The 25,329-nt window shown below is 29.3% G+C and overlaps 1 protein-coding gene across 5 annotated transcripts in view; it reads right to left on the reverse strand.

The window, feature by feature from the left end:
* LOC129961458 (collagen alpha-1(XV) chain-like) overlaps window positions 1–25,329 on the reverse strand; it is a 320,304-nt gene that overhangs the window by 207,419 nt on the left and 87,556 nt on the right. For 4 of the 5 annotated variants that reach the window (XM_056075047.1, XM_056075032.1, XM_056074996.1 and 1 more), the window contains exons 5-6: window positions 18,904–19,066; window positions 13,930–14,089 (exon numbers count right to left, since the gene is read on the reverse strand). In XM_056075047.1, the coding sequence (XP_055931022.1) occupies window positions 13,930–14,089; window positions 18,904–19,066 (323 nt within the window). Of the gene's footprint in view, window positions 1–13,929; window positions 14,090–14,262; window positions 14,336–18,903; window positions 19,067–25,329 lie in introns of those variants that run through there. The other variant, XM_056075055.1, reaches the window with a different exon arrangement.

Raw genomic sequence — 25,329 nt, forward strand, 5'->3', positions numbered from 1 at the left:
GGAAAGCATAAACCAAGCAGGAACGTTTGAATAAACAAAAACCTTTTGAAATTCACTTTAAAATGGAAAGCAATTTCATTATCGCTGTGGGGGACCCTCATTCCAAATCAGCTGGATCTAAATGCAAGTCCACCTGACCAGGCAAGGTCATCAGGTACCAGATTGAAGTTTAATAACTCTTGATGAGAGAGCACTTATTAGAGACTGCATGGTGAAGTCGTGCTCACTATTTGTTAGAGACCTACATCATTCATGCACGGCGATTACGAACACGACTGATAAATCGTTCGGCCGTTTATTTCTGCTTGTAATATCGTATTTTCAATGGCCTTCAGTTCTCACAAATATTGTCTGAAAAATAAATGAGTTTCTTGCAAATTGAAGGATGAAACTAGTGTTTAGCATATAGTTTGTCAGTTAAATTAATTATCCATCAGCATAAATGGTACTTTTTCAAAAAATGAATAATTTTTTTTTCTAAATGATAATCGTTTCATTCAAAGTATAATATAATCTAGAACAGTAATAATAACACACACATATATGCATATACACGCAAATAAAAAGCACATGTTCTTTGTCTAAAAGATTCAAATGACTACACTTCCAAGATTCATCTTTTTATTTTATATACGTAATGGCAAGTTAATTTCACATTTTATTTTCAGATTGTTGTTTTCCATTATATATAAGGTTTTGTAATTTGAATGTCAATATAATGCAACAAATTGAATGGGACAATCCAATTTTGCACTATTTATTCTACAAGGCCAGGTTTAGAAGCTCGGACTCAACCGGAAATAATTTGAAATATTATTTCCATTTTGATTCCCGACTGAATATGTCCACTCGCGCCTTAGTGTGTACAAGCCAGAAAATAGAAAATGCCTTCCATATAGGCATTATCTCTAGGCAGAAGGGAGGAACAACAACAACAAAAACGAGCTTAAAACGAATAAATGTAACAATAATAACAGCTTACTAGCAATAAATAAAATTTATATCACCTTAAGCATTTTTTTCACCTTACATCGACGGAATTGTATTTCTGTAAAATCGCATCAATATGATCTTGTTCCCTAGGCAGAACTGCCAAAATGGTGTATCAAATATCGTTGATAAATCTTTCAAGGAATTTTTTTTTATATCCAGACTAGAAATATTATCTAGATATTTATTTGTCTAATAAAAGTAAAACATTGTTACTTTTTTCAGTCTCTTAAAAAATTAAAGAATTTGTAACAGTTGATATGAATATAGCCTAATGTAGGTTCAAATGTAGCATCTAAAGATCTAAAAACTTCCCGTTGAATAATGAAATTGAAAATATTTCAAATTCCCCATATTTAATGAGTAAATTACAGTATTTCGAAGTCCACTCAATTGCCTCTAAATGGTTTAAAGATCATCATCGACAAATAATTAATTTGGTTTCAGATAGATTGATATCTCTTTTGAAGCTAGACGAAAGCTATTATGGGATGAATCTCATTATATTGAACCATAGCTAGATGACGAAGATAACACCTGAGCTGGCACTCCCATTTCTAGCTACGATATCGCATTAATTTTACTTTCGACAGATACAGCGTCCACCAGACTCGATAGATCTGTGGAATTCGCCACTCTTGAAATTTGAAACCGAGATTGACGAGTTCTTAAATCTCGAATCGGATCTCGAAGCACAAAGCAAATATGATCTTATTGTGTGGCTTAAAAGAAAAACTAGTTCATTAAATCATCTCGAAAAATCATAACTCTCAAAACCTTAATTTAAATACTACAATTAATTATTTAACTCTGGGAGAATAATGCTTCACACACAATCAAAGTAACCTTTCTCGTAATTATATTTATACTTGGACAGCAAAAACCACGCTAAACCATAACATCGTTAATCAGCATGGTGAACTTCGTTAGCCAGTAATATGAAACGCCCAAGAGGTCTCATTCTTCTCATCAGGATCCACCCATTTATTCTTCATAACTCATTTCAAGCATATTATAAATAACATTAATCGAATCTATCCATCCGTCGAAATTAACTTGTACTCGCAGGGAATCTCTTGCATATATTTCTTCGTCCGTTTATCTCTTGACTCTATCTCATTTCCTAATAAAGCTGGCGATTCTAAGCAAGGGAATCTTCCGTCGACTTAGTAAAGCCAGCAACCGCCTTATCTTCGCCATCAGAAAGCAAGGAGCGGCGCAAAGCAAGTCAGCCACGCGAGAGGTTGGCCGAAGAAAAAGAAACTCAGAAGAGTGAATATTTGACTGAAAATTAGATAAATGTAGCGGGGACCCTTCAAGGGGCATTGATAAGTAGGGCCAATTTTCACGGGATCAAGGGCTTAGCTGGGAGAGGGCTTGCAACTGTCAGCCTGATGAATGGGGAATGGAATTTAGGGCTGCCGTAACTTTTAAAATGCTTTGATACACTTCGCTTGAATTAGTTTTTCAAAGATTTCGCCAAAATTCTGTTCATGTCAATGCTCCAGTTGAAGAATGGTGCGAGCAGTTGTTCTGTTTGACCTCTCGAATGTCAGAGGTGAAAAATTTAATCAATTTCACTTGACAACCTGAGCTCTGTCGGGGGCAGTTTTTTCCTGTATGTTGTGGGATTAAGCACTCATTTTAAGATATTTTCTTCTGAAAGCAGGTTCAATCGCTCGAGATGAAGATGGATTATCTTTCAGCGATGTTTATATAAAATTTCATTATGAAGTTCTTGAAAAAGCTGAATGTTCAGGATGCAGTGGATTTCACCTATCAGCGCAAGTTTAATTCAATGTCAAGTTAAAAATTATTAAAAAAAATATCTTGTATGTAGCAAATGAAATTGCAGTACATGTATACAATCTATCAGAAACGGGATGCAGAGAGAAATATTCAGAAAGTAGACGAATTCAGCCAGCGAATGCAATGTATAATCCAATGTCAAGTTAAATATTATTGCAAGATTTTGTATGTAGGAAATAAAATCAATTGCAATTTGCAATCACAATTATTTTATTAACTTTTGAATCATGATTTATAGTGACATTTAAAAAAAATAAATGTAAACTTGAATAATTCTTTTAAAGGTATTCTCAGTTATGGTTAACAGCTTTTCTTATTTTTACTTGTATTGTAATTTATTTTTAAATTAAATTAGTTTTGATCGTTCTAACTTTGAGCACTGCTTTATGGGGCAATGATTAGGCTAGACACCAACATATTTAAAATTTAATTTCTCCAATATCGAAAAGAAAGATAAGTCTTGGAATTACGACACGTTTCTTCAAAACATTTAAACAGAGATCTGAGGTGCTAAAATAAAAATGCAAAGTTGTTTTTGATAATATATTCTAAATATTATCTTGAAAACGCATATTACAAATATTTCGATCAAAGGGAAATAATCCTTTCCTAAATATTTGCAATTTCTTCTTTCTCCGAGCTCGTTTCTTCCTTCACTTACGAGGACAAGAATTGGAATCTCAAGTGCAAAGCCTGAAGATAAAGTTAAACCTTTCAATCACAGATATTGTGATGAAGACCACAGATTCAATGCAGATAATAATCTTTATAAGAGAGATGTCAATGAGCGTTGGCCCTTGGAAACTAAAAAATATTCTTTTTTTAATACGAAGCATCGGCAATTTGTCCATTTAGTAAAACTGCAAGACCTTTTGCATTTATTTCAGATCTTTATATGTTTTTTCATAATATTTGCTTACTTTTCTTTAATGATAGTTTATGATCTTACTAGAATATATATTAAATAATTTAATACTCATATCTTAGAACAGTACTTATCTAAAAACATTATTATTCCGCAGAATAATTATGATTAGAAGCATACAAAATAATGTATCTTCAGTAGTCTTAAGATATCACCTGAAAGTTTAATTGTAATGATATCGACCTCATTTACAAATGCAAAGTCACCTTATAATTACCAATACATTAATTTGGAAAAATGAAAGGAGTTTAAGCAGATTTGGCTTGATGCCACAAAAGGGAAAAGAACTGGTAGGGTTTATAAGAGAAACACCTTCTAGATACTTTTGAAAAAAACTGACCCACATTTGTGCGTCATGAAAAAAAAATTTCTTAATCAGTTTTACAAATTTGTCGATACACTCACTACCGGTTTCCTTAACGATGTAACTGAGAAACGTGCAAGAGTTTAATTTCACTTCTGTATTATCTAGTCTTATTAGTTCCAGAAAAAACTCTGAATGATCGCAGAATTAATTTGGATTAATTCTGACTGACTCTGGCTGATTCCACTGGGCTCTCTAAAAGTCTTAAGTAAAAAGAAATAATTAGAGTTTTACAAATTTTGATTGGTCCAAAAATGAAACAAAATTATCAAATCAGAATGATGAGCTTCTAATTATTTAGGAAACTATTAATTCATTAAATCCGTTAAATTAAGAATTTACCTTTGTCATCTTTAAAGGGAATAAAAGAATAATTTGTTTAAAGAATTAAAGAATAATTTTTCTTTTATTTATATAAGTAAATAAATCTAAATATGTTTAAAGTTTTTTTTAGCATCCTGCATGCTGAATTCATGTATGATCATTATCTCAAAGTAAAACAAACTTAAATATTCACGAAATATTGGGCTATCTAGCCAAAACTGGCAGCCCTGCCAGAAGGAAATAAGCTGCCATATTCAGTAAACAATATTAAAACTGAAAAATCTAATCGTAAAGTCTTAAGCATTGCGGCACGTGGACCGAGTTAATTGACATTAAATGAAATGGTGGATTAGCGGGGTACTGAAATGCATGCAAATTGCTTTTGGAAAGGGTCGGCCCGATGCGACGTACTTTCCATAAAATGTTGATCAGCTCCGCGACATATCCCACAGCAGAAAAAAAAGTGAGTATATGTGTTGTCTGTTTTTTTTTTCTTTGATTTTTTGTTCAAAAAAAAGCAATCGCACAACTAATTTGTCTAGTCTCCTGTTGTCATTTCTAGAACACCGAATGGAAAAATAAGAAATTGGCTGAATTAATTTAAATGATAAAAGAATGCACTTGAAGTATTTTTTTTTAATTCTGAAAAGAAGACAAGAAGTTGGCGATATGAAACAATTTGCTCTTTAAATTTTAGCTAAAAATTTCAGATTGATATCTCTGATAAGATTTAATTTTTCACTAAAAATTATTTTGAAAAATAAATGTTATTAATATGAAACAGCACATTAGAAATTTCGATTTATAGTTAGAGGTAATAGATATGCATAAATCATGTTTTTCTTTCTTCATCTTGTAGACAGCTTTATATTTTGAATGATTAGAAATTTTCTTAACGTAAGTGTAAAAATTATTCTATTTTACTTTCATTTTATAAAAATAAATATAATCTAAAAGTAGTTTGACATTTCTATTAGCTACAGGTCATCATTTTGATTATTGACATCTTAACATAAATTAATTTGTTTTTAATCACTTAAATTCAAGACTAAAAGAGAAACACTAACTTTTGAATCGCAGGTTTCCCACACCTAATATCTATAACTCCTGTGCAAACAATTCTTTAATTTTTAGTTCCAATATGACTTTCGAGCAAGAATTTTCCCTATCAGGCTGTTTAAAATGCTTGATATTCTTTCGTTTTTATTTTATTTATTTTTACTCTCAATCTCTGACCAGTGAAGCTCTACCACATTTCACTTCAATGGGCATGGCTTGGATTAATTAAAAAATAATGTCTAAAGAATAAATTAAAATTCATCTCAAATTTTATTAATTTCAAAAAGGTGATTTATATATTTTCATAACGACTTCAATTTTTTACGAATGTGCAATTCAACACCGTTTATCTTTTATTATATACCCATACAGATACCCATTTAAATCCCTTCGAATTCCAGCTTAAATTTTGAACAATAGGCGTGAAAATGGTGCATGACAGAACGGTTTGCAATAAATAAAGAAGCCGCTTACAATGCCACCTAGCGGAAAAATTTGAATTCGCGTTTCTGTAGATTGGGAGGAAATCTGTAGATGGGCGGGGAGGGGGATATAAATTGCAAGATCAAAGAGGGGTCTCGATTTATTGCAAAAAGGCATATGGTGCACATTAATACTAAGGAAAGACATTCACACTGATTTATTCGCGATTTTCGAAACTAACGTCTCAAAACATGGATAAAAAAAATGACGTCTATTACTTTTTCCAATGGAACTAACTCAAATAGCAAGAATACGGGACTTTTTCGCCAATATTTCATGATTTTTGAAGACATTTTACTCTTACTTGTGCAAGTGCACCAACGGGTTATACAAAATGAAATTCAAACAATAGTCCAAATCTGTCTAGTTGTTGAAGGAGAGAAATATGTCAAGAGATAGATGTCTATCATCTGTTGAATTAATTTCTAATTTTTTGCAGTATAATTTTTAAATATCAAAAGTATTTTAAATTAAATAAATTATTAGTAATAAAAAAGAAAAAAATGTAGGATGGCGAAATAACCTGTTCATCGGTTTGTGCAACATAAATAATCTTTGTATTTTTATGTTTGCCCTTTTCTTTAAAAAAACTCTTTTTAAAACAAATTATTGACAAAAAAATCTATTATTTATTAGCTATATTCTCTTCAGGTCATAGGTTATATTTTCATTCTGCTTTAAATGTGCTAAAAACTGTCGAACGTAGTGTGAGTCTTAAGAAAATAACCCTAAGAGTCATTTCAAAACCATATTAATCATTTTATATTGCCTCAAAAAAAATCGAAAATTTTCTTAGTACTTGCTATCAACTTATGTATTGGCCTTTCAACGACAAAGAACATGTATGCAAAAGAGGAAATAAAAAGAGTTTAAAGAAAACTTGAGGTAAGTTTTTCTTTTATCGTCATATATGAAATGGTGATTGATTATTAATTCAATTTTGCATGAATGTTAATTGCTTTGGTGGAGCGAATCGTGACTGCTTTTAGCTTTGGTCGCATAGCACGAAGATAAAAATTAATATAATTAGCATAATTATGGACTATGTTCTAAAGGCCACATCATTTAGCCTATTAACCCTTATAAAGGTCCTCAGAGTCTTGAAAGATAAAATACATTAACAAAAACATCAAAGAATCTGATTTTGCTTTCTTCTTGTAATTTATTTAATAACGAATACTCTTCTTCCTTTAGTTCCCCCCCCCCATTTTTTTTTTCTTTCTACGTGTCAGTAAGAAATAGGAGAAGTGTAAAACAAAAAGTTTAGACAAATTCATCGGAAATCCCTTCCCCTGCAAGTTTACATCCATCGTTGTAATAATTAACTACAGAAATCGTTTATTAAGAACTTTTCGTTAAGAACTTTTTTTTCTTTGCCTGGGATATTGTCTTTTTTTCAATGCTCATTATCTGCTAATTGTGTTAATGACAAATTGATTTATCTAAAAATTAATTTATCTAAATTTCAATAGTATGTAAACCATGCTCGCTAAAATTTTTGATAAATGAATAAAAAAAATTTCGAGCGCTTAATAGCCCAAGTGTAATTTTATCGGCTAATAGTAGCAAAGCAAAATAACATTTTCAGCACTTATGGGCATCACAAAGAAGACAGTGAGTTTTTTTAAAAAATTAGTCTGGTAAAGAATTTATAAATTTCCATGGAAAAAAAAACTAAATTTATCTGTAACTATACTCTTAGGTATTGAAATCGAAGTTAATTTGAAAAAAGATATTTTCAGAATCCCATATCTATTGGGGGGGGGCATATCTTTTCGCAGAGAAGTATTGTGCAGTAATTTAAATTTTTTGTTCGATGCATTTTTCTTTTACATATTCTACGCCGATAATGTTTTTCATTTTGTTTTTTAAATGTACTGTTTTAACCCTCCACTCCAGAGGTGACACATGGCCGCCAGTTGAAACTAGTTAGCCAGTTGAAACCGGAAAAGTTTCTAGAACTAATTATATACATTATATATGTATCAGCTATATCTTTATTTTATTATCTTTGTTTTTGCCAGTTTGTCTTTTTAAAGGTGGCAACATCAGTTGCTTGTGATGGAATAAAATATATGTCAACTTGATATAGTTTCGCTAATTTTAATTTCAAATATAATCTGCATTAATCATTCCGGAAATATAATCCATATTAATAACCGATCGTAATGAACTATACATAACAGGCGCTACATATATAACACATAATTTTTGAAACAGAGTCGTAGCTGAAAACAGAAAAAACACTTTTAATTTTTAACTTCGTTTTATTTCCATCCTGAGAGGTATGGTTTTTTTGTGCAAGCAGAAGCGACGAGCAGAACACGAAATGAGGGAAAAACTGATGAAAATCTTATCCCTGTGAATATATACTGTGAGATTTTAATAAGGATTTCCTACACGTGTCGATCACTGGCAAGGGAATCATAAGGATCTTTCAAAAGAATGTGCTAGGCTTGCCATTTTTTATCCTTTCACTCGGAGTATGTGAAAATGCAACTTTAAGCATTTTCAGAGCGCTTCTGTTGAATTAATTAAATAGAAAAAGTGGAATGAGATCAGGAAATAAGATAATATTTTAGAATGAAGTTAATATGTGCTGAATTGAGCGAAAAATTAGTAAAATAATTAAATTTAAATTAGATTTTAAAACATCATTAAATATTATATTATATTATATTTTATATATATATATAAGCATTATTTAATGTGAAGCAGAATGCAGTTTGAAGACAGTGAAGATACTTTTAATTTCGTGACGTCGTTTTATTTCATTTTGAAGAAGCACGCATATGTACAAGCGATGAGCACACAGAATGACACAGAAAGGAATATGAGGAAAAAGCTCTTGGACATTTTATCCCTGGTCTTATGATTTTGATAGGGAAAATATTTCTTTATAGTGCTAATGTATTATGACATTTCAATAGGGATTTTCGCTATACGTGTGGACAAGGTAGGTGAAACACAGGGAGATTTTAAAAAAGAATTTGCCTGATCAGTGGTATTTTATCTCTTCACGCGCAGTGTGGGAAAGTTAGATTTTAGCCGATTCAACAATTTAACAAAACTTCTCTTGAATTAATTAAGTAGAGACAGTGGAATTGGATCACGAAATAAGAGAATATTTTAGAATGAAGTTACTATGGACTAAATTATGATAAAATCTTGAAAATTAATTAAATTGAAATTAGAGTTAAAATATCATTACATACATATTATATATATATATATATATATATATATATATATATATATATATATATATATATATATATATACATACATACATACATACATACAGAGTTGTAAAGAAAAAGGCAGGGTGAGGTTTAAAAATTCAATTATACCTTGTATTTTATACCTCTTAACAATGAAATGAGCTTTTATATTCTGTTAATAATCATGCATCTAATTACTTTTCCGAGTGCAAAAGGTCAATTTAATTCGAATCTGTGCAATATGAAATAAGAAATAAACGCATAGTCCTCCGTTAGTCGTTATTCCCTTCATTGGCGAAATCAAATCCGATTAACACATGCACAAAAGCATGAAGGATTTCTGTATCTGAAAACAGACACCAATATTGATGGAAATACTGTTCTTGTGGAAACTTAAAATAGAAAATGATTATGTCTGTTTTAATTTAAAACCAAATTTTTTCCGACTCGCATTCAAAAGCCTTACGGTAAAAGTATTTAAAATTAACTTCATCTTTGGTGAATAATGACTAAAATGTAATACATATTTGCATTTTAAGTGGATGAAATCTTGATTTGTGTTAAAACTGTATGTCAAAATTTCATCTATTTTGCAAACTGCTTTCCTATAATTGCTATTATCGAATTGTGGTGAATACCTACTAATACGCAGCATGCAGTTTGGATATTAAAATGTTCAAATTATTAATAATCTATGATTTTGTTATAATGACTATATACCAAATTTCATTCATCTATGTAATTAATAATTTAGCAGTATCATGTTCAAGGACAAGCTGTCCCCAAGATCTCGAATTTCTTCCTAAATGGTTTAGAGTTACAAATTCGATAAATAATTATGAACAAAATTTTATTCATCTAGCTTATGGCGATTTTATGTTATTTTATTCACACAGAACTACAGACTTGCATTATCCATAGTGCCTTTCTTTTTTTTTGGGGGGGGGGGGAGGAGAAGAAATGACGGGGAATCGAAACCGATTTAAAACACAAACGTTCACCAGAATCACCAGGTGAATTTTGCAAAGCTTCCAATATTTTCTTTCTGTGTTCTTCATTTACAAGCATTATGACTTTCATATTGTTCTTGTGTGATAAAATCTCAAACCAAATCAATCTTCATTTACGCAAAAATCAATAGAAATCGTATGCTTCGAAGAAAAGTTAATTCATATAGTTCCTAAATTACCAAACTGACATTACAAGGACGAAAAGAAAAAAAAATCATTCGGTACACATTCACTCATTTTCGCTTAAGAAATACTTCGTTACTGAGTATATATTTTAAAAAAAGAACATAGAAATTTTCATTATTTCTGATAATATTTTTTTTTCAATTATCAACTGGAGTGGTCTCATCGGAGCATTTTTTTTTTTTTTTTGCATGCTCTCTAAAATGTTATCCCCTCTCTCTCCCTCTATAAAACTAAATCTGGTTACATTAACATCCCGTTTTAAAGCAATACTAGGGTTATTTTGGAATGGACCTCGTCATTTTGAACCGCGGTCAGATGACGAGGGCGGCATCTGAGCTGGCACCCCCCTCTCCATAACACGCCACACCAGCGGGAGGGCGTATGGCCCGGACGGTTTTAACGTATACTAGACCCGCCCGCTTACATGATGGCTCTTGGGTGGAATCAGGTCATAAACCTGAAACCCTCCGGTTCCGAGGCCAAGACCTTACCACCATGCCACTGCAGCCTCTAACTGTAAATATGGAGCGAGTCCTAAACACGATCGTGATCAGATTTTAATTTCTATTCAATGTAATTTTTATCTCTGTAGAGCAATAAAGAAAACCGAATATGCATTTTCGGCGTCCTTTTTCTCGATTGATTGAAACAAGCATTTGATCCAGGACAACCATTTTGATCGCAAACAAAATTTTATATATGTATGTACTTTCAAGCTCGAATTATCATGTTGACATGCATACGATTATACAAACCGACAGACGGTCAATTCATTGGAGGATTGGATTCAAAATTTAATAGGAGTCTATAATTTAGGTACTACATCTATTTTTCAAATGTAATCCATCTAGCTCAAAGTATTTTTGACATATCTTGCTCATTACCAGAAATAGATATAATTTTTTAAAAAATGTGCTTTTCGGATGCAAGGAGGTTTAAAACATGGAGATCCATCAAAATCTCGAGTTCGAATTTTTTTGACGAGTACAATATTTTCTCTCCATATATTTCATAAACGAAAAAATAAAAAGCTTGATTGGATGTATACAAGTATTTATATCATTATTTAATACTGTTTATCTTCTTAAAAATGTACAAAAACTACAATTTTTTATAAAAAGTAGCGAGATAGAGCTGTTACTACTAGATACAAATGGTGTAATTGTATAATTCATAGCTAAGTTAATTACAGCTTTGAGCAGTTAAGATGATAAATTTCTAGTCAAATAGAGTAATGACTTTAATAATAGGGCAATAACATTTAAAAAGAGATTGTCAATAGTAATAAATAACTTCAAAAAAGAATATAGTGCAAGAAAACTAATAAATAAGAATAATTGCGCCTTAATTTATAGTACGTAGTAAAGTACTTTCGAAGTAATCGTTAGAAAAATTAATCAGACAGGCTATTATTATTGAATATAATTTTTTTTTTCTCTTGATATTTCCAAGTAGAATGTTAACTATGACAGGTAATTATAGAAACACTGAAATAAATCTTGGAATAATTATGAAACGATCCAAAATATGAATCAACTTATTAGAAATACGATCTGTAGTATCAGGTCTGCAATCGGAATACAAATGAAATTCCGAACATTTAACTTTTTCAAAACCTGATTTTCAGGAATTGTGAAATGGAAATTATTTTTTGAAACTAAGTATATAAGTTACATGAACTATTATCAGTGGTAATTTTGAAGAATAAGAAGAATCGGTCCCTTTTGAACAAACAAACAAAAAAAAAATGTGTTTCAAGATTTCAATGAACTATTTGAATAAATTTCTATAGTTAATTAAGTAAATAAATTTATATTGAGAAAAGTATGAACAGACCGACATTTTTGGTCGGTTTTTACCTTTTATTGTACCTGGAGATGGACGAAAATATATTGCAGCAGATTTATTAAGTGTAAAGTTAATTATCCAAAAAAGAAGTTTAAATTTATACTTGTCTATGTTGCCGGATAAGCTTTAGGATTTAAAATTCCGATTTCTCATGTTATTATGAATAACTATAAATCTGTGAGGAGAAATTGCAACTAAAAAATTAGTGGTATTTAAAATACTTATAAATAGAGCGGTCGAAAATCATGATAACTTAATTAGAACTGGTGTAAATTTATAAAAATCTAAACTTGAACAATTATTTATTTTTCTTTAATTAGAGCGAAATTTTCGCAATTCAACTTAAGGATATGCTACATACAAAGAAATAAAGATAAAAATTTCATATCGATTATCTGTATAATTTTTTTTGAAAAATTAAACAATGCTAAAAAAAAACAGGACTTCTGAAAATTCTAAATACACTTTTCTATTAGTCATAATCCGGAAATCTGTTCCAAAAATGTGATAAATAAATCAAGAAAAAAGAAATCCTATTCTAAAAATATCCTTCTATGACAGCACTTCCGTAGTAGAATAGGCTTGTCCCAGTTCTTAAATCTGAATTCATTTTTTGATTAATGTTATGCTCGTAAACACTGTATTTCCAATGTTTTTTAAAAAATCAGTCGCCACAAAGTAAAGTAGTGTTTACATGAGGTCAACTACGGCGGTGCAATAGTAAGTAGGCCACGCCTATTTCAGGAAGATCACATGACCCCTACAGAACAATAGCGAATAGCTCTGACAGAACAAAGTTGTCTCAACTGTTCACATTAGAATAATATTGGGACAACAACTAAAAGACAAGTACTGCTTGAAGTAATTCGCATCGTGTTAACGCACCATAAGACATTCTTTTTCAAATTGAATTTTCACTACTTTTTTTTTTAAAATCGACCATTATAATACCATTTCAAATCATAGAATAATATTTTAAAAATGGGGGTTTGTGTTTTTTTTAATGAGTCGCATTTTTTAAATAAAATAATGCACATATCGATATGAAATTTCTACCAATTATTCCTTTTTATATAACACGTACTTAAGTGGATCTCTGAAAATACCCCGAAAAAAATTATTTTTACAAATTTGCACTTTTTAAAAATTTACTTTTTATCTAATGAAGTCATTATAATGTTCGGCCACACAATTTATAAATCTTTTTAATTCCAAGAACTACTTAATTTTAACTTTCCGACCAAGATTAACAGCTTTTTATTTAAACGTAAAGAAAACGGTATTCTCTTTTCCAACCCTTATCCAGAGATATATAAGCTTGTTTTGAATCGCCACTCAACAGCTTAATCAAAAATAATAGCTGTTATGTGTTTTTCCACATTGTAATACTTTTGATGATAGTTCGATTTAACTAAAATCAATGAGCGTAAAGTACTAAGAAACTATATCGACGTGATTTTAAAAATATAATCTTATAAATATGCCTTTGTCTGCATTTAAACTATAATGAAATGACGAAATAAGTTTAAAAGAATAAATTAAAACAAATATAAGAAAAAAAATCTGGAATAAAAAGTATTTTAATATATGTTATATAAAAGCGAGACAATTTTTTTTTAGTAATGTTTCTTTTATGTTTAGATGTTTTATTTCAATATATGTTTAAAAATTTATTTAAAAATTTGCCATAAATATAAACAGAATATTTACCTCAAATTTTCCAGACAGTAATGGACCAGCTTGCCCGATATACAACGTTGACGCAGTATCAAAAACTAGTTTCTTCGGAATTCTCCGTACTTCTACGCTTGCATACTCTTCACAATTGTAAAACAATGTCACATTATTCATGGCAACTCTTATTGCTATCCTGAAAGATAAATAAATAATATCATAAACCTACATTTCCCATAAACTTAGAGCACTACTGCCAAAACCTATCATATAATAAAGTAATTTTTCAAATACTTTAAGAGAAGTATATTTTAATGTTTTTTAATTAAAATCTCAATGGAAACCTAGAAAAATAGGGAAACAATATACCTAGAAAAATTTGGCCGGCTTAAATAATTGTCGGTACCATTACAGTTTGAAGTTTCATCAGAGGGAAATTTTAGCATAGTATATTTTCTTTTATAAAACGATTTTTGTGCGTGTAGATTTGTATAAATTAATTGCATCATTAATAGTTGTTTCCGAATCATGATTTTCTTATTATTTTCTTTAATTTAGTTGTATAAATCAATTTGCTTTTAATAAAAGAAACAAAAAACAATTCAGCTCAAACATCACTTATCGTTACCACCATAAATCTATTGAATTTTATTAACAAATAATTTTTTTAAGAATCAGAAAACATTGTATGTTGCCGGCAAAAACGGACCGGCAAAAACTTTTTACAAAAATTATTTCATAAGATTCGTTGACGACCTAAGCAGCCGCCCTAGCAACATAATGGATGATATCTGCAAAGTTTACAACATGATCAACGAATCATATGAAGTAATTTTTATAAAGAGTTTTGCCGGTCCGTTTACATGATTGGCAACATATCCTCCATTATGTTGCTAGGGAAAGAAATAAAAAACACTATATCTGCAAAGTTTACAACATCATCAACGAATCATATGAAATATTTTTATAAAGAGTTTTGCCGGTCCGTTTACATGATTGGCAACATATCCTCCATTATGTTGCTAGGGAAAGAAATAAAAAACACTATATCTGCAAAGTTTACAACATCATCAACGAATCATATGAAATATTTTTATAAAGAGTTTTGCCGGTCCGTTTACATGATTGGCAACATATCCTCCATTATGTTGCTAGGGAAAGAAATAAAAAACACTATATCTGCAAAGTTTACAACATCATCAACGAATCATATGAAATATTTTTATAAAGAGTTTTGCCGGTCCGTTTACATGATTGGCAACATATAGTGTTTTTTATTTCTTAAAAATTATTTGTTAATAAAATTCAAACATTTGCTTATTGTTGCACGTAATTAAGGTGTTATGACAGAATCCACGATAATTCCACAATAAAATGAAGATATAAAAAGTAATTTTAGAAGATTTAAATAGCCACTTAAAGAACATGCATGTGGCTATTAAACGTGCTTTAATATCTGCGAACTTGATTCACAGCGTGAAATGAAATGGACTAACATATGACTGCTAACTTGTGCTGCTAAGAAAACTCAAGAAGAACAATTATTAAGGTCGCAATAATAATAATAATAATTCAAGCTACTTTTGAGCTCAAAATTATTCTTCCCAACATTATCTACAAAGAAATTATAGCCATTTGTAATTGATGCAATTATTTTGATTACCCTGTGTAACTATTTAGTTGATAGTAATATACTATATCAAAAATATATTAATATATTATATACTTAACAAATAATGTTCAACATTTAAGAATTTTATCGTTTATTCGATAATTACACGAATTACTATAATTCACTCACTTTTACTTTCATTTCTTTGAATTATATTTATATTTTTAATATATGGTTGTATCATTAAAGTTTGATAATAAATGCAGCCCAAAAATTATTTAAGGAACTATTTTTAAAAGGGTCATAAATATATTGCTCGGCATATTCTAAAAGACTAGAAATAAAACAGAAATTTATAAATTAATCGTTTTATTTTATTTTTAATAATTATTTGTTGGAAAATAAATCTTGTTAAATTAATGGATAGTATTTTTACTGATCTTGAAAGTTAATCAACGGACGAATAAATAACAATATAAATTCTATATTATTGCATTCATATTAAGTATTTGCAATTAGATCCATCAAATAATTTACTATCAAATTATTTATTAACTGAAGTATGCAATTAACTAATGCGCTTCTTATTATATAAGTTTCCAGAATCAATAAATTATGAATAATAATCTTTGACATACGAAAAATTACATTTAATTGATGTTTTAATAATGATTCTTTAGTTTAGCGTATTAAATTTTTAAGACAGCGAGTCTGATTTGCCCTTGATAAAAGGATTAACGTGTAAAATAAACGTTAACTACATTTTTATGAAAATAAATGATTAAAACACTCAATTAATAAACAGATAATTTTTCCTACTAATGGCATTTGTTGCATGAAATCCCATTGTTATAAAGCGAATAGATAATATTTTTTTGTGATTTTTTTTAATAAACAACTTTTTTTTTTTAAAGAGAAGAATGTTGCAGCATTGCCTATGCGCCCTTGAAAGGTGAATCTTTAAAGATAAGAAGAAGAAGAAAAAAAGCATTCTGAATCATATTAAACACCCAACGAAAGGCACGAAGGTTGAGCAGCTGGAGGATATCAACCAGGTAAAAATAGGGAAGTCCCGATTTGGTTCTATCAATCATTTTAATCTTAGCAATCTTCGATATGCCTCTACTTAAAATTTAATTAGAAAATATATCTCATTATTAAGGAAACCTCCGATAATGATTAAGGGCATCATTATGGGATTCAAGGGTTGATGACTTTGTTTTGAAGTGGTTGAGAAATTGGTAGGCGGGCAATCATTTGGCTCCTTTATTCATTTTTTATAAACTGTTGGCAATTCGTATACACGCCCACTTATTGCTTCTAATCAATATAGATAAAATTGGGTTTTTTTCGATGCTTTAATATCAATCCATACTAAATTGTTGATAACTTTCCCACTTTCAGTAAAAAAAAAAAAATCCATTTTCATTTATCAATTATGGAAGTATAATTTATGAAGTTAATGAAACGTTTCATAGGATTAATACTATTCCTTCTAAAATAAAAAAATAAGTTGAATTAAATTAATCATTTAGACTTAGGATCAATTAAGAAATTAATAACATAAAGAGATAAATTTTATTTTCGCCATTGAACTAAACTAAAAGTGTTTTTTGTGAGGAATAGAAAAGAACGTGTTTCAATGTTGTAAGTTTAAAACATGCAGATTTTATCAACTTAGAAAAAAATCTACTTTCAGAAGATCAGAGCAAAAATTTCCAATTGGACTAATGCATTGGATTAATTCATATAGTTGCTCTGAGGACCAATCTAGGCAATATTGGACATAAAAAATGTTACGATTGGATGTCATTTTCATTCGCTATTCCACTGATGACGATTAGGAATGAGTAAATAACATTATGCATTGGAAGCCATTTACATTTACTAATCCACAGATAATGAATGAGAACAAAAAATACTACACACGAGATGTCATTTACATATGCCAGTTCATAGATGATGATTGGAAATGAGAGAATAATAGGCATGGCATGTCATTTACACTTGCTAATCCACAGATGACGATTGGGAATGAAAAAATAATGTTATGTATCCGAGCCATATATGTGCATTTGCTAATCTACGGATGGTTAATGAGGACAAAAAAACATTATGCAGAGATGCCACTTACATTTGCTAATCCACAGAGGTCGATTGGGACAAACAATACTTCGCATGGGATGCCATTTACTTTTGAACAAAAAAATTGTATTAGATTTTGAATGTCGCCTATTTTTACTATGTTACTGATTTAGATAGCGTCAGGTAAGACCGATATAGGTTATGATCGGATCTTATAATCAAATCAATTCCGCCTAATAACTTGTAACTTCGGCTATGGCTTAGGCTTATTAAAAATTTTTTTTAAAAAAAGTTCTTTTTTAGATTGCATGAATTACTTATAATTTTTTTAGAAGTTTTCTTCTGTAAACCGCGATTTTTACTAATATCCACATTTTAAGCGATTATATTTTTATCTATCTTGCGCTTCACAAAGGAAATATAAGAAGAGGTTTAGTTGGAGAAATAAAATTGAAAATTTTTCTAAATTGGGCAAGACAAGACTTATTAAAACATGACAAAATAGAACTGCCGTGTATTCAATATTTTGTAACATAATTTTTAAAAAAATCAAAAGCAATTATGAAATCGAAACCTCTTATTTATCTGTGAATTTCAGGTTTATTATTATAAACTGCATCTAAATGTGTACTTTTCAGTAAAAAAATTAAATCAATTTTAATTTATTGCATAACAGACTACTCATCATGAAATAATTAATTTTTGGGAAAATTCAGCATTGCAATTATTTCTGTAATATTTTGCAAAAAAATGTCTTCTTTGGCTTCCAAATACATACTGCGTCTAATTATGGAATTATTACATGTGTGTTTAATACTCTTAATTCAGAAAGTTTAAGAGCAGAGTGGAGTATAACTAGAATGTTTTTAGTTTGGATTAAATTCGCTACATAAATTTCAGTATATCGAATTGCATTGAGTCAAACATTAAATTCAAGTGCGTATATCCAAAATTAAGCCAGTAGTATAGCTTTAGTGAATTTAAAAGTTCTGTAATTTTTAATCAAAGTCGAAAATTACGGCTAATTTTATAAATTTGCAATTATTTTACTTACAATTTTTTTCCAAAGGAATGTTCTAGAAAAGAAACATATCGGGGTAAGGCCATTAAAAACATTCCGAAATTGAAAACTGTATTACAAAATGAAGAGAACATTTCAAGACATGAACCACAAGCAAAGAATTGATTCATTTTAACATCGAACGGCTGAAATGAACAACGCTGTCGGAAAAATAATGAAGATAGTGAAGATAACATTTCTTCTTATTTATTGGTTCAGCGGTTTTTTGTAACAGGTTAATGCTGATTCTCACCTTGTCCACATTCCAAGAAAATCGGGAACAGCAAAGGTGGTGAGAGCTTGAGACGTGAGATGCATGTCAACGTCGGTGTAAAACAGCGTCAGGTTGACTGTGGACTCTCCAGATGATATTATCTTTAATCCAAGTTGCACGACTGTGTCAGTGGGATTGACCACTAAAAGGATTAAAGTTAAAAAAAAAAAGATAAATTAATAAGTGAAAAACGCATTAAATAGAAAATTTATTATATCTTTACACAACTCGCGTTTTTGTTGACTTTTTAGCAAAATAAACAGCAGTTTTTCAGTTTTAATCTCTTGACCCATGTATGAATTTAGTCTCTTAATTAGATGATGCATCCTATTTGATACATGGTTTAAATATAAATAACCAAATAAGAACATAAAGGACACTTCATATATTCAACAGTCTTTAACAATTATAAGATTAAAATGTTCTTTTATTCATGAAGGACAAGGGTTCTCAAAGTAAGGATCCCGACCCATTAAAGTAAGTTTTCAGTGGATTGTGGCAAGATCTAGAATGTATGCATATCTTTCTACAATCTGCATATACAGGACTGGGACTTAAAATTTTCATCAAGCCCTACTTTAAAAATATATTTTAATTATATTTAATAATAAGTGTATTTTTCTTCAGAAAAGTTAAGCGTTCAAGTTAAAAGTTGAATTTTAACCAACAACACGTACTGTTCATCTCTGAAAAAAGTATGAAGATGGAGTGAGATGAAAGGGGTCACTGCAGGTACTACTTCTAAAAATAGTGTCACAATATCTAAGAAGTTCGAGAACCTCTGGAATAGAGAATTCTGGACGATTCACTCAGAGACTACACAGGGTGTTTCAAAAATCATGACCGTGGCTTTTATTCCTTAAATATTGATCGTAGACATATACTGTAAATTACAAAGTTGCGTAAAAAAAGGTGCAAAATGTTATGAAATCTATTAACATTTTCAGGGGATTAAATTTTAAAAAATACAAAATTTAAATTTTTATAAAGACCCCGTACAAAAATATTTCCCAGTGAGTAAAATGATAATACTTTTGAACCTATAAATAGTAAAATTATTATTTATTTATTCAATCATTACTCTCTTTGTTAATTTTTGTACGACCGCTAAAACACGAACATCCGACATGATTTTTTTTCTCTTTGCGAACTCATATCCAGGCATCGAAAAGTGGTTTAAGTCAGCATTTACGTAGTTTCATATCTTTGAGACTTTTTGTCATAAAATGCTGAAATTTCATACATGACCTTAATAGATTTTTTTTTGTACAGGATCAGCATAAAATATTAAATTTTGTATTTTTTAAAGTCCCCCCCCTGAAAACTTTAATTGATTTCATAGAAATTTGTCCCTTTTTTTACGCAACTTTGTAATTTACAGTATATGTCTACAATCAATATTTCAGGAATAAAAGACGCGGTCAAGGTTTTTGAGACACCCTGTATGTCTTAGATCAAAATTATTCATGTTAATCTATAGGTCTTGTGGCGTCTAATCTGAACGAACCTAATCTTATATATCCGGTAGAATTGTGGTGCGTGAATGTCCTAAACAGGTGGAGAATTGAGTGCGCGATAATCCTGGCATTAAGGATAATGCTTGGTTTAGCGATGAAACATGGTTCCACATGTTAGAATATATAAGTGCAACACACGCGGATATAACGATCTGGAAACTGAAGAAACCCTATTATCTGAGATTAGGTGCTGAATGTTCTGAAAAAAGTAGGATTTTCAATAATAAATAATATAATGTAATAAATAAAAAAAAACAAAGGCATTCATAAACAACTAAATAATTATTTTAAATATTAAAAAAATATGGGGAAAATAAAGAAGCATATGTAAAAGATTCTGCTACTAATTTAACAAATATTTTTTAATTCTTATTTGTATATATTGTACATATTTAAATAGAATGCTTCAAGCTTATTCATATAGATCAATATTCTGGGTATAATGAACAAAAAATGTTCAAAAGATAGCTTTGATCAAATCCATTAATGTTATGAGTGCCTAGACTCTTATTTTGAGAATTCTACACATGACCATTTTGTGTTAGATAGCATAATAAAGAAAAATTAATATATCATTTGGAAATTTTTTTGGCGGATTGAAAACAAAACTTTATACAGAAATGCAATTTTAGAGCAAGATCATGTACCAAATTCCATTTATGTAAGTCGATGCATTTCGGAGTTATCATGTTGACGTGCATACGAAAGTACAAACTGACAGTTGTGCAAGTCTTTAATATATTTAGCTCAAAATTTGACAAAAATTTATACTCTGTATACTAAATCTGTCCACCAAATTTTATCCGTTGTAATTTTCACTAGTACTCAGGCAGGCAGCCATATAGACTTTCTCTGAATGGATTTTGCCCAAAATTTCATAGAATTCTATAGATTTGGTGTAAAAAGCACATATCAAATATCCTTACATATATATATTTTATAATATAATTAATATATATATATAATATAATAAATAATATATATTAATAATATATATATTTTAATATTAATATATATAAATATAATTATATAGGGTGTTCATTAATTATAGTCGGGGTTTCCGTACTTCATAACTTTCGAATAAAAAATATTACGCAAAAACCGATTACGTATTCGTAAATTACAACTCAAAGAATTTTTTAATGATATTAAAGTGTAAAGCTTGCACAATTTGCACTTTGTAGGCATTCAGCTGAAGGCGATTATGTATTCGTAAATTCGCTGAACAAATTTTGACTTTTGATAATCGTGCGGGTTCTCCGAGCTCCATATTCTACAGTTATGTTTATTCACTTTTTCTGACACATGAAAAGTGGATTCGTCACTGAAGAACCATTTATGAAGGTAATTTTCATCATCCTCAATTCTAGTCAGAATTTGTTCAGTGAATTTACGAATACATAATCGCCTTCAGCTGAATGCCTACAAAGTGCAAATTGTGCAAGCTTTACACTTTAATATCATTAATAAAATTCTTTGAGTTGTAATTTACGAATACGTAATCGGTTTTTGCGTAATATTTTTTATTCGAAAGTTATGAAGTACGGAAACCCCGACAATAATTAATGAACACCCTATATATATATTTTTTTTCGAATGTACGCTTGAAACGGAGAAATTTTTGACGATGACAATATTCTCTTTTATATTTCTTGATTATACTCACTAGATTTTGATTTCATTTATACCTTATTAACAAAAAGGTTAAAAATCAATGGTATTGAAATTTTTTTTATATTATATAAATTACTTATAAATGAATGTCGTGGCAATTCGAGACATTTAAAATTAAATTCGGGGCATATTATTGAATAGAGAGAAATGAATCCAGAGCAGAAGTTCATAACCTACATGCAATAATTGAATAAATGTTACACCTAAAAATATCGATATGAGTTATATTATTTCTGGTTAGAAATACGAGATAGAACTTCAAAATGAAACGAAAATCTCGAATTCTGAATTTTTCGTATGAATAGAAAAATTCCCATAATGTTATAGTCCCATGGCAAAAGTAATTTAATATTGAATAATGAATTCATTTTTTATCTAAATCTGGAACTGTTTTCAAAATTTAACTAATGCTGTATATTTATTTGACTTTATTCGTTCAGGCTTGAACTATCTCCATTTGTGCTGTCCAAAATTTTGGAATTATTAATCGCCAATTCTGACATTTATCGATTCATTTGTTTATTATTATACAAGTCTATAAATTTGCTTGTGTATATGAAATGAACCTAGAACAATTAATAAATTCATTGGTTTTTATAAAGCACTTTGCATCTGATGTAGATTGCAATTAAATTGTACTTTCCAACAAAATTCCATAAATACATTCCACTTGTATTACTTATTTTTATTTCAAAAGTCTTATGTCTAGGATATAAAGCTATTTACAAAAATATATAGAGCTACAATTAATATTTTCTAATTAACTCGTTGATGCCCCTGATTTCAGTTATTTTCTTTCAAATTAATTTTAAAAAAACTAAGTTTACTATGACGTGAAATTTCATTCCATTTATTTGAATTTCAGTTTTAATATTGTCCTATGAGTAGGATAATGGACATTTTGTGCTTTCCTGGTAAAAAAAATCATTCAATTGAAAGACATTTTTATACATATACTAGCCGCCTTTGGCGACCAGCCGGTTCACCAGTATTACCGCTCGCTACAATTTTCAATTAAATATTTTAAGTAACTTGTCTCTTAATAGCTTCTCAAACAAAACATTTTTAATCTTCAAATTTTGATAGTCATACCAAACATATACTGTTGTTTAGATCGTTTCGTTCAATTTACTTTATATATTTTGCTAATTTGTTGTCATTTCCGGCAAAGCTTCAACTTTAATTTAAAGTGGAAATGCTGAAATTGCAATTAATATAAAGATATTTTTTAATGAAACCAAGCATTTTATTTTATTTATTATTTTTGTTGTTATTTATTTATTATTATTATTGAATATGAGTACTGCAAACAGAATCGTTCTGTATTTAAGTCTTATGTGAACTGCAAAATATTTTTCATAATTTGTGTAATATCTCAAAGAATAACTCAACAAAAATTTCTCAGATTCAGCATAAAATTCAGTTTTTAGTTTTGCTTTCAAAAGGATTGAAATGAAATCAATAATAATATTTTGTTCCGGCCTATAAATATATTTCAAAAATTGTGAAGTCTAAATTTAATGCAGTAAGGTATATTCTGAGAAATATTCTGGACACATCAAATTTTAAATAAATGAATGAATGTTTCTATTTTCCATCATTAACTAAGACTGATTTATGAAGTTTTGAATGTTAAAAATTTAGAAAAACTCAACATTTTCATAATCTTAGGCCAGTTAATCTTGAGAAACCTGCGCGCTGATTGGCGTATTTTCTTTAAAACGATCGATGGAAAATCTAAAATTATCCTTTTTTTTATTGAATAGTGATATTCAAATTTTCATTAATCAGTCAGTGTAAGTGATTGATTTAGTTGATTGGAAATTAACTCTTTTTATTTAAAAAAATAGTGTTTCTAGAACATTTTATTAATCGTGATTTCCACAGCAGAAGCTTTATGTAAAATCAAAAATTCGTTATTTATTAGAGCATTTATTGAATAGATATTACATAAAATATAATCATTTTCCATTTAGACCATTTTAGAAGATCTGTGTCTTACTAAAGGTTTACAAATTAGCTGAGTGGCCCTGATTTGAATGGATATCCTGTTCATATTAAACAAAACTTGCTTTAAAATAAAACTGATTTATTGGATTAATAATATAAAGAGTGTAAAAGATCATAAAATAATTTTTCTTGAATTTATTTTTTAAAAAAAATAATATTTCATATTTGTTTCATATCCTACAGATACGTGCCGAAAATTATATTTTTGCAGATTTCATTTCCAAAAAGATTTAATTTATTTTTATTTGGAGCTTTAATCAATGTGATGGCTACACTTTGAAAAAAACTTAATTTTTTCCCATGACTGCGAAACGTGCTCGTGCAGCTTAAATTTTATTTTTATTTTGTACGAAAAAAATTGTTGAAAAATATAGTTAAAATATTTATTTAAAAATTCCTTAAAAATCGAAATTTAATTTTAAGGTTAAAACATTGGTAACATTTAAAAGATAAATTTTTGATCTTTAACTTCATGTAAAAATCTGTTTTGTGCGGTAGTATTTTCGGAAGTTATGGCAGAAACGCGCCAACATTTCGCTTAATTTTTAAATAAATAAAATTCTAATTAAAAATTCGAAAAAATAACCCCCAGGTGTACATTCCCGACCTCTAAGGTATACACGTGCCAAATTTCGTAGCTGTTGGTCGAACGGTCTGGCCTGTAGAGCGCCAACACACACACACACACACTGAGCTTTATTATAAGTATAGATATTAAATATTTTTTTAAATATTGAGAAATTTAAAAAATAAAAAGATAAAATTCTTGCTTTACAGGTTTTTCTCTCCCCCCCCCCGTTCCTTTACATATTTTCAAATTTGGAGAGAATTAAGGTAGAAAAAAAAATTCGGACGAGGAAAATAAAAATAATACGACCTGAAAATTTCCTTGACATTTTTATTAGTATAATTTTAAGAATACGGTCAGACTTTTGTCTTTGATACAATCTATTTGCAAAGAATTTTGACTTTAACCATGAATAATGTGAAAATAAATATGAATAGAAAAATAAATCTAACCAGAATCTAAATTTATTCTGCATGCATCAATTTTTTTTTTCCAGGATTGGTTCAAATAATCTGATAAAATATTCTAAGGATTTTGAGATAAAAGGAACTTGGGAAAAAAAATAGCTCTCTTAAATTATTACCATTTTTGAGCCTATTATAGTGCTTAGTCCATGTCTTCTGTCCCCATCCTGGT

Source organism: Argiope bruennichi, chromosome 1, assembly GCF_947563725.1.
Source record: "Argiope bruennichi chromosome 1, qqArgBrue1.1, whole genome shotgun sequence".
NCBI lineage: Eukaryota > Metazoa > Arthropoda > Arachnida > Araneae > Araneidae > Argiope > Argiope bruennichi.